Below are 11,647 nucleotides of genomic sequence, written 5' to 3'. Positions count from 1 at the left end.
AACCATTGTTAATTAACTATTCCTGTTTTGAAAATCTGTAACATCTGTATTGTTGTACCCTGTTTCTGTCATTTTTTCTATTTGTTTTTGCTTCTGTTTTCACTCTTCAAAATAAAATAAAATAACTGACAAAAAGAAGAGTAGGAAAGATATATGATGACCCTACCAGGCACTGTGGTTCTTTAATAGTGTCAGGAGATGCAGGTTGCCTGTACTTGTCCTTTACCTTGAAGGGAATGTCTTACCATGTATCAGATCATTTAACTACTAAAAATATGCCCAGTTTGGCAGACTCTGAAGTAGTTTTGGAACTTTTTGCCCTCTGCTCTACTTAGCAGGGTTTTTTTTTATCATGGCATTCACAATACTTGACATTTGTTACTTGTTAGACTTTGTTAATATGCTGCCATCAATATAGTTGACAAGCATGATGCTAAATGGAGCATTGAGATTATAAATTTCTTTCAAGCTGTATTGTGACAGAGAAGAGTTAACATAGCAATGGGGAAATGATTGATGTATGGTACTTTCCATTTCTAGAAAAAGTTAATTTCATTTCTTTTTCTTTTTTTTCTTTTTTTTTTGGTGGTACGAGGGATTGAACTCAGGACCTTGCACTTGCCAGGCAACCACTTATTCCACTGAGCCATCTCCCTGGCCCAAAGAAGGTAATTTCTTTTTTAAAAATTAATTTTACTGATACACTCCTGATATACAGAATGATCACATTCATCATAGGGAATTTTTACCTGTGTATAGTGTATCTTGATTCTTTTCTTTTACCCATTTCTCTTCCCTTCAAGCAAAAGCTTAGTTTCCATTTTTTTCTTCCTTCCCTTTTCCCTTCCTTACTTCCCCCTCCCTTGTTCACCATCCCTTTTGAACATTTTTTTCTCATTTTCCAATATCTACAATTATTTTTCTTCCTGCTTCACAATACCTACCAACAAATTTAGTTTCTCACACCAGAGAAATAAGGCAATATTTAAAAATATGTGTCCAACTTTTTTCACTTAAAAATATGGTTTCAGTGTGGATCCATTTACCTAATAAAGTCTCAAGTTTATCCTTCTTTATGGTAGATTACCAGTCAGTTGTATATGGAAGATGTACATTTTCTTCATCCATCCTTTGATGGGCATCTGGCTTGTTTTCCAAGATTTAACTGTTGCAAATTGCACTGCTGTAAACATGGGTACACATACATCTCTTTGGTCAGCTCTTTCAGGAAGACACCAAGAAGGGAAATACGTGGATCAAAGTATTTCGTCTGAGAAATGGCAGGAAAAAAATTTCCCACTTTGTGGATTGTCTCTTCACTTTTTTTGTGGCTTGTTTTGTAGCATAAAAGCTATTTGATGATATGAGATCCCAGTTGTTAATTCTTTGTAGTATCTTCTCTGTGATTGGGGATTTGTATATACATCCTGTATTAAATTATAAATTATATCCTGTATTAAATCTTTTCCCTTATAAGCCCTGACTATGACACAGGGTATCTAATTTTCACATGCAAAATATACTAGTGAACTAAATGTAATTATTTTATATCTTATGGTAAGTCTTGTCTATTATTTTCAGCACAGCTTTCCCTCTGTGTCTTTTTTCCTTTATCCCACTGATGCTAAGGTTCTTTTTAATCATTGCATAGATGTCTCAAGACATGATGTTTATCTGACATAAAACTACAACTCTTTTTCCATAGCTTATTGACCACTAAAATAATATACTTTCAATACTACTAGAGCTATTACATAAATCAGGATACTGCTTCCATCTTTGCCCTTTTCCAGTACTCCACAAATGAGGATGCTAGTTTATGATGCTACTGCACACCAGTTTTCAAAAATCTACATTATTTTACTATTAGTTATTACTGCAAATGGGCCAGGAACTGATGCAGCTCAGGAATCTTTCCTGAGTATGGGTTTGTCTTGTGAGGATCACATCCAGTTCAAAAGTCAGAAAAGACACTGAGATTGGGATTTGAGTGTGAAGAGTCTGAGATGTAATCCCAACACCAAGTACATGGAGAGTGCAGCCAGAGGACACAGAGATCACAATGCAAAATGTAACAGAACATCATACCAGAAGGTCATGTGACTAGATTTCCTTAGTGCCATTGTGAGTGAGCTGCTTAATACAGAGGGTGTCTGACTGGATCTATTTTCAGGGGCAGCCTTTCAAAGGGACTCAGAAATAACTGAGGAGGAGACAAGCTGAGTATAAAGACATTAGCAAAGTGCAGCAGACAGGGAGATTTTCTTTTCAAATTTTGAAACAGAATGTCAGAAAATTTAAATCTTTCCCCAAATTACTAGTTGCCACTAGAAAGGATGACTCACCCTGGGACACCCTGAGGTCTGTCTCCCACCTTTCCGTGAGTCACACCTCTGCCCAAGAAACTCAGAAAGACTAAACTGGGTTGTTGAGAGAAGAAACACAGCTTTATTTACTGCTTCAGACAATAAACAGTAGGCAGGGAAAGGTTAATAATGACAAAGTTCCTGATTCCCACAGGAGAGATTCTTGTATTCTTCTGTAAACTCATGGATTTGCTCAGTTTGGGTCATGTGCTAACATTTCTGCTGCCCAGGAACTCCACTTATATCATGCATGGAATTTTGACTTAGAAAGTTTTTCTTCAACTGATGAGTGAACCTCTCAGTGGCCTTGGGACCAGAACGTATTCGATGATACATATAAAGCCCCACAGTCAAAAAACAAATTGGAGCAGACAACAAAAATATCAGAACTTCTTTCAAGAACACTGTTTTTATTGGAGACGCTGGCCCGCTGTCCATGCTGCCTCCATACCCTCTGTGCAGACAGTTGGGCGGGGACCACCCATAAGCACAGTGACAGTGATGTTTGTTGTTGCAGGTGCCCTTCATGTTGCAAGTCTCAGAAAGGCAGTCTTGTGACAGGACGGACAGATTGACACACTTCTTATGAATGCAGATCTTTCCTGCTTCACAGGTGGTGCCGTCTTTGACTTCACCAGCATCAGCCATGCTCACGCCTTGGTGATGGCCGATGCTCCAGCATGTGACCCCACTGACATGAGTGCTCTGCAGAACAGAATGATCTGGGAGTGGGGGCATGTCTTCCACGCTTTCACACTGGACTCTCCCACAGAAGACGTCAGGCGTGTCGCATTTCAGGTACACAGTGCCATTCATGCCACAGTGGCCAAAGCGGTTTCCCCGAGAGTTAACTTCTCTATAACAAGTCTGAGATGCACTCCTCGCCCTTGGGCCAAAAATCGCCCTGCACTGTTGGTCATGGTGGTTACATTCCTTTCTGTAGCAGTAGGCATTACTGCTACAGGGAACCCCATCTTGCACATATGCGTCTTGTGGGCATTGGGGGGATGTCCCATTGCACCACTCTGGAAGGTCACATTCGTTGACCTGTTGTCTACACAGCTGCCCTGGCTGCACAAACTGGCAGTCTTTGCAGCACAACCCAAAGGCACATGCAGCCCCAGGCCTCAGAGTGCAGTTCGGCAGACAGCAGGGGTCGTGTTCGCACTGCTGCATGTCCCCACAGTCACACTGCTCTCCTTTTTCCACCACGCCATTCCCACAGCGCTTCAGCAGAAAGACTTTTGCTGTACTCGGGATATTGTGCAGACACGATCCTTGGTTTACAACAGTTTCCATAAAATCAAGATAGCTGCAGTTGGTGAATCGCTTTGCTTCTGGCACCCTGTAAGCACTCATGATGCAACCATCTTCCCCACAGGAACACGGTTTCTCGTCATGCACCATACCCAAAATATGACCTAACTCATGGGCCACGGTGTTAGCAAAGACAGACCAGGGGTCTCCCCTGAAATTACAAACTCCACAGTCAATAGGAGATTGACATATTCCTGCAACATAGGCCAGACCAAGTAGGTCTATGTGTGCACTTTGGATGAAAATGTGTGCGGCATCATGCTGTAGCTGGGCAAGACTGATCTTTTTCCACTGAGAGAAATCGTCCAAAACCTGGTCTATTGTTGTCATCTGGAAAACATTTCCTTTATTCCAAATCTCAATTCCAATCAAATTCACGTAAGTGTGCAGCTGACGATACATGGAATCCACTACATTGACAACAAAGAATACATCCTCTTGAACTTTTGACAAGTTGCCCTGCGAGTGAATAAAGAAATCATGGTCTGTCACTATAACCAGCTCCAAAATCCAGATGTGGGTCCACTGGGCACCAACAGAATCATGCTTCGGAACCAAGTTCTCACCCACTGCAAGCTCCAAGTGCTGGCGTACAATTTTCTCCTCTGTTAAACCACACTTTGCATTTGGGGATTGTGTCTCATTACCATTTAACCTGTAAACCAGATGTTCAAATACAGTTGAGTGCCTGATGGGCTCGATTTCATACATGAGGCCATTTACTTGTAACACTCCCCGTAGGCCCCCGAAACAGGCACTGAAAACAGCCAGAGACTGGGGTGCCCCTTCCACATACCCATGGTAGTAACAGTCCTCAGGGAGGAAGGGCTGGTCCTCCACAAGGGCATGCTGGTCTGTGTAGGTGAGGATAGGAAGGTGTGTGGAAACCAGCAGCTTCTTGACCCTCATGTGAACAACATGTCTCTGGCCCCCAAACAGCAGGCTATAGGAGAGCCATCCTGGAGTCTTCGTACCCCTGCTCCTGCCAGTCACTTTCAAGGGTGTCACCACTTCTGGAGGACTGAGGCGTTGGGTGGGTCCAGGCCATGATGGGCTGCAAGAGCACAGAGTTGCTTCAAGCCACAGCCACAGAAGAGTGGCTCTCATGGGTGTTCCTTCCTCTGCAGCCCCATGGTGGAACTGCTCATGCCATGCAGAAAAGCCCAGAGGATGAGGCGCTGCTGGCTTGCTTTTTCCCTGCGGTGCTGAGAGCACAGGGCTGACCTCTATGCATCCTGGTCCTGGCAGAGCTGAGCCAGCATGGCTAGCATGCTAAGAGGGAAAACAAAGAGCAAAGTGAGACATGTGGTAGGACTGAATGAGCAAGTCAGGCAAGGAGAAGAATGGAGTGATTCAGGATGGAAGAATTCAAGAAAATTATCTGGGTTTGCCATGAGTAAACAGGCATAGAGCTAAGGAGGGCAGAGATAAGACAAACTGGGCTTCATGCTGACAGTTGTGCAAGGTGGAAGATGGGCACCTCTGCAATTGTCTTAGTCTTTCTGGGTGGAGGAAAGCAGAGAACCTCAGGCACAGGGTGACTCTGTGACACCGCGCTGCTGCATGCCTTTGGTGCACAGACATCTGCTGAAGGATCTGCACGTCCAGAGCTGGAGACATCAAAATAATGACAGGTCTTTGTCAATTTGCATCATGTCATGCTTTCCATTAGTTTTTTATCTATTTGGTGTCTCCTCATTTTATTTTTCTTTATCCACAAATTTATTAGAGTGCAAGGTCCTTGATCATAGCAATTATCACATATGTTCATTTCATGTCTTCCTAAACATCTTGCAACACTGGAGATATAGCTCAGCTGCACAAGCTCAGCTGCCTGGCATGTGCAAGGTGCTGAAGTCAAATTTGCTGTATCCCCCCCCCAAAAAGTCCTAAACTATGTGAAAGTAAAATAAAATTAAATAAGCAAAGCATTTTACATAGTTCTGTGTACAAAGAAAGATGGGAAAAAGTAGAGAGAAGTTAAGTACACGTATTTGTATGATTATAATTATTAGAAAAGGGAACAAATGCAGAAAAATCTCAAGTCCTCTAAGCATATTAGGAGTACAGTGCCATTCTACTAGGAAGATATCAAAGAGAAAAGGCATTGCCTTCAAAGGGAAGTAAGTACCCATGCAGCTGAAAGACCCCAGGAAAAGAAACATTGTCTTATTAAGGGAAATTCATTCCATAGTCTGCTATATTGTTTTATTTTATTATTTTACATCCATGTTTGCAATACATGCAATGTAGACTCATCTTCAAGAGTTGGTATATGCACATAACACAACTTATTTCTGGTTATTTTTGTCTTCTTCTTTCCCTTCTCTAATACCCCTTTCCCTATTTTCATTCTTTTCGTTATTAATGTTAGGTCCCGTTTTTGGATACAAAGTTTATGTTCATTGAGGTTATTAGGTTCCTGTACCAAACATATCTTTATTCTACTTGTTTTCCCCTTTCCAAGCCCTTAGTTTCTAGAATTCCTTCCCTCACAGAATATGACTTGGATAGCCCCTGTCTAGGTATCTCTCCCAAACAGTTGTAGCCATCATACCACAGTGGTTCATGTATACCAATGTGTATAGCACCACAGTTCAAAGCTAAATCCCAGGGGCTGGAGAGATGGCTCAGTGGTCTAAAGCACCTACTTGGAACAAGCTTGGCAAAGCACAGGGACCACAGTTCAATCCCCCAGCACCACATGCCAGCCAGCCCAGCCCCCTGGTGGGCTGAGCTGGCCACACACACACACACACACACACACACACACTAAATAAATGTAATAAATAAATAAACAGCGGAATATATTAAAAATTTTTTTTTAAAAAAAAGCTAAATCCCAGAAGTAGCCTATGGACCCATCAACAGACAACTAAATAAAGAAAAGTATGGTACCTACACATAATGGAATAACACTTGGCTATGGATATGACAAATCTGAGACATTTGTAGGAAAATGGATGCTCCTGGAAAATATATCACTAAGTGAAATAAACCAGGCATACAAGTGTGTCTTTTAGTGACTCTCCTTTACAAAGAGTCAGTACCTGCTACATTAGAACTGCCAGGGAAGGTTTCCAGTGAGTGCTCAATTATGTTCACTGCCTCTATTTGAAAGTGAGGAATCTTGGCCCCTGGCACACAGTCTACCTGGCAACACCCATTCATTGCTTTCCTTTGTCATTATGAAAGCACTGACATGGGGCCGGGGAGATGGCTCAGTGGAATAAGCACTTGCCTGGCAAACACAAGGGCCTGAGTTCAATCCCCAGTTCTGAAAAAAAAAAAAAAAATATATATATATATATATATATGATGAAAGCACTAACATGTTTAGAACACAGAAAGTGCAGAATGCTGTACCAGGGACTAGGGAAAGAAAAAGCACGGAATGTTAATATTGTTTGGTGCAGAAACCTGGAACAAGAGCAACAATAAGCTCTAGGAGCCAGTAACACTCTACTCAATACTTTGCTTTTAATAGATTAGGTAACATTCTTTCTATATGCCGAGGATAATGTCCATAGATTTCATCACCCTCTCAACTGAACCAATGAGAGTAAATGGCAGCAAGACTAAACACAGACAAGTAAACTGACCTGTGTTGTGTATTATGTTGCAAACCAGATTAATCCCTGGCTACATACTTTAGGGCTCAGTGGTCCTCTTACTGGATAGACCTCCATAAGGACTCAAAGAAGGACTGAACAATGCATTTCATGAAACTCCATGATTGTAATTCATGAACAGGAGACTTGCTAAAGGCTTTCTTTACTTGAGAATAAAGTATGTAATTATTGCCCTGACTACTAGTAACATGTAAAGCTGAATTTTTCCTAAACAGTAATAAAAACTACCTGTGGATCTGCCATAGAAAATACTGTACTGGGGCTGGCAAATAGCTCAGCGGATTAAAGTGCCTGCTTAGGCAGATGCAGTGGCCGATGTTTGATCCCCAGTGTATGGTGCTGACCCTGCCCCTGGGGTGCACTGAGATGGTGATTGAGACTGGATGTGGTGGGGTGTGCCTGTAATTCCAGCCTTTGGGAGGCTGAACACAGATGAATCACTACGAGTCCTATCTATGTAGTGTGACCCTGTAGGCCCTGTACTAAAAATACAAAAAAAAAAAAAAAAAAAAAAAAAAAAAAAAACTGTATAAAAGTAGGATGGCAATGGAGTCTAGAGTTACTCAGGAGTAAATAAAGAAGCAGAGAAGCCAATTGACCATAAGACCTGTCTGCTGTTGCTCTGAGTCTTTACCACCACCACCAGTCAGCACCACCTTATGGACAAGTTCTCCTGTGGCAACGGCCTGTCCCATGCGCTGATGTACACCTGGATGGATACAACCTTGAAAGAACTAACTAGCTTAGTGAAAGAAGTCTACCCAGAAGCTAGAAAGAAGGGCAGACACTTCAATTTTGCAATTGTTTTCAAGGATCTTAAAAGACTGGGCTATCGAGTTAAGGAGATTGGCAGCACCATGTCTGGCAGAAAGAGGACAATGATCCCATGACTCTGCAGTCACAGAAGTTCCAAATAGGCGATTACTTGGACATAGCGATTACTCCTCCAAATTGGGCATCACCTCCTTCAAGGCTTATAAGACAATATTAAATGTTATTTACTTTCTCTCAAATTTATTTTTCACCCAACTGTGTAAAATAAACTTACATACTTTTTCCTCTCCTGATTTTTCCACGAAGCCTTTAAATTCTAAACAAATTCTAAAACATCTATTTAGGAATTAGACTTGGTGTACTAGGGTATGAATATTAATAGAGAGTCTGTAAAATATGAAGGAAAGTGCTCTCAGCATACTGTGAAAAACTGCACTGTTAAATCGTAAGTGTACAATCATCCTGAGTGCAAGAGTTCATGGAAGCACAGGGACAGGCCTTTAGTTCATTTTGGGGTTATACTAGGTAGAGGGTATTTTAAACTCCAGAGGGGCAGAACAACAACAAAAAACCCCATGGAATTATATGAAACTGGGCACAAATTTGTGGTGTGGAGTTCAGCTTTTTTGAGTTTGTTTTCTGATGCTGGCGATTGAACCCAAGGCCTTAGGCAGTGTTAGGTAAGTGTTTCACTACTAAGCTACATCCAGCCCCAACAGAGGCTTTTTAGAATAATGTGAGTCAAGGAAAGTTCAGGAAGCTGCTTGGTTGGAAGAGATTGGTCTGTTGATCAGGGTGCATTGACACAAGGTTAGTAGGCAGGCATTGGTATGTATCTGACCTGAGAGGCAGTGTAGGATATGGATTAAGACCAGTGGGACAAAGCAATTAAGCCTGACTCTGCCAGACACTCTAGGACACATTGCTTGAATCAAGTTTGTTTTTGTTTTTAATAGAAATACTAGCCTGTAGAATTGTTTGTTAAATTTTGTAAAGGCTTACAATAATGCCTGACAAAAAACAGTAAATGTTAGTAATAAGTCTGGAACCTAGCTCTAGTGGCTCTGTGATGCTGCTTTACCCTGTGCAACCCTTAAGTGTTTATTCATTTAGACTAGATAGATGGACTTGACTTTTAGATGTAGAACTCTTGATTGTTTGGAGACCAGAAATAACTACCTTCCCATTTGATGGGGGGATGGAAAATATGATTCACTATTTGGGTCTAATGGGTAGGAACTAAGAAAAGGCCACTTTTCACATGCTGTGAATTTTTACAGAGGTTCTCATAGAATCCCCAAGTCCTTCTTCCACATAAATTAGTTTGGTTGGTTTTCTCAATTCCACTTTGCTTGGTTCCAGGTGGAATTTTTCCTTTATAGATAGGCTAAAGTTTTCTGCCAAAAGTATAGATAAAGGATGCTGTACATAATTATTGAGCTGATTCCTTAGACATAAAGTAAATATTGTCACAACAACAAAAAAGGAAATACTGTATAGTGAAGTAATTCTTGTAAGAGACATAAATGAAGAATCAACTTAACACACTACAGGAAAATGGAATATAAAAGAGTGTCAGAGGGCCAGCCAAATAACTCAGTGGATTAAAACACCTGCAAGCAGGCCAGCCCTGCTTCCGGGGTGCACTGAGATTGCAATTGAGACTGGGCGTGGAGGCACGCACCAGTAATCCCAGCTCTTGGGAGGCTGTAAACAGGCAGATCGCTATGAATATGATCTAGTAGTAAGACCCTGAACACCTTGTAGAACCATTCCTAAAATACAAAAAAAAAAAAAAAAAAAAGGTCAGGACTTAAGTGCCATAAATACAGAGGATGATCAAATTGTGTGATGTTTATCATACATTCACTTTGAAAATTTATGCTTCTTTATGATTCCTTTGCTAAATCAACATTATTTTTGGTACTTTTTGAATTGGAAATTTGATCTTCTTTTACTTAAGTGGGCAAGTGTCCAAAAAGTTGATTCCATCCCTGACTGTGCTGGGAAGATTGACAGAGGTAAATAGAGAGACTCAGAAGCACAGTTTCTCATAGTGTCTTCAGTCACACTGCTGTGAGGCTTTATGTAGGAGATATGAATAAGGAAGAGGCCTAAAGAAGTACCAATCAAATCTTGGATCATGAATCCATTTCCTGTTGGTGCTTCATCAACCATGATTCAAGTTCCCCTCAACACCTATATCTCCCTCTCTACTGTACACTGTCCATTATGGTCTCAGGGAAAGTCTCCTCCCTCCAGATGTAGCCCCTGGCCTTCTCTGTTAGAGCACATTTAGCTCTGCCTAGAGGACTGTTCCTAATAATCTTACCCATTCTCTATAACATTTCTGTGATCTGCTTTAGTGGGCAACTAGGATAACCATCTCACTCCTCCTAATATTTATTTATTTTGGCGGAACTGGGGATTGAACTCAGGCCTTTGTACCTGCCAGGCAAGTGCTTATTCTACTGAGCCATCTCTCTGGCCCCACTATCCTGATTTTAAAACCCACTGTCTTGCCTCCAACTCAGTCCTCTTAAAGTCCAAATGGTTGGACACCCTCTTCACAAAATCCTATACTGTTTTCCATTGCTCAAATCATTCACACTTTGAAAACACAAAACAAAAACAAAATGAAGAAATTTGTTTCATTGCTGTTTTATCTTTTCTCTCATTAAAAAGAAAAAGAAATTTTGTTTCATCGTCAACATTTCTCTCATTGCCAACTTAGGTCTTGATTTGAAGTTGATCAGTCCTTGACTTACCAGCAGAGGAAACAGCTTCTCCTGCCCTTTCTGTCTCTTACTGGCTTGTGTGATCCTGATCAACACACAGAGATGTGCAGCTGAGACCACACAGAGCAACAGCCCTCACCCCTTTGTCTTTCACGTGACTAAGTTCTATATGTAGCTGCCTAGCAACAAGAACCTCCCACCTGCACATGACTACCTCTCAGGAAACCTTGTTCTGACTCTGCTATTTCTACAGTTTGCTTTCTGCATTCAGTCTAATGAGAGAGGAATTCAATAGGCTACTCAGCTCCACCTTATGTTCCCCTACACTCATTTTAGTACATGTTTGCAGTACAAAGGTTTACACTCTGCCTGGGGAGTTGGTACAAACACAGAATATGTAATAATTCTAATTTTAATCCCCTCTCCAATTTTTGGTCTCATTCCCATATGCAAAATAATTGTTCTAAGTATTTATTATATACCTTTTATTTTGCTCATTCTTCATATTTTTTATTTTTCATGTAAGACAAACAATGCAATGTTTAAGCTTGTGGGTCTGGTTTTTCTCACTTAACTTAATGGTCTCAGGGTACATCCACTTTCCTACATATGATAGAAGTATTCTTCTTAGTAGCAGAGTCAGACTGTACTGTGAAGGAATACCACATTCTTTTTATCAGTTCATATACTGGTGGATGTGTAGGCTTCTTTCAAGATTTATCTGTTGAGAACTGTGCTGGTATAGTTGTGTGTATGGATGTATCATTGTAATAGGGTGCTTTAACTCATTTGGGAATAGCTGGTCAAATAGAATTTCTTG

General features: G+C 41.0%; 1 protein-coding gene across 1 annotated transcript; it reads right to left on the bottom strand.

Moving 5' to 3' along the window:
- Positions 1 to 2,494: 2,494 nt before the first annotated feature.
- On the bottom strand, positions 2,495 to 10,936 carry LOC101571389 (disintegrin and metalloproteinase domain-containing protein 21). Its single transcript, XM_004624902.2, has 2 exons — positions 10,858 to 10,936; positions 2,495 to 4,955 (listed from the first exon to the last, which is right to left on the bottom strand). Exon 2 carries the CDS (start codon positions 4,788 to 4,790, stop codon positions 2,577 to 2,579), a length of 2,214 nt encoding a protein of 737 aa, XP_004624959.1. The 5' UTR covers positions 4,791 to 4,955; positions 10,858 to 10,936; the 3' UTR covers positions 2,495 to 2,576.
- Between the last annotated feature and the right edge of the window lie 711 nt (positions 10,937 to 11,647).

Source organism: Octodon degus, unplaced genomic scaffold (genome assembly GCF_000260255.1).
Source record: "Octodon degus isolate 3935 unplaced genomic scaffold, OctDeg1.0 scaffold00007, whole genome shotgun sequence".
Classification (NCBI taxonomy): Eukaryota; Metazoa; Chordata; class Mammalia; order Rodentia; family Octodontidae; genus Octodon; species Octodon degus.
Note: the sequence above shows the minus strand (reverse complement) of the source record. Positions and strands in the feature narration are given on the sequence as shown.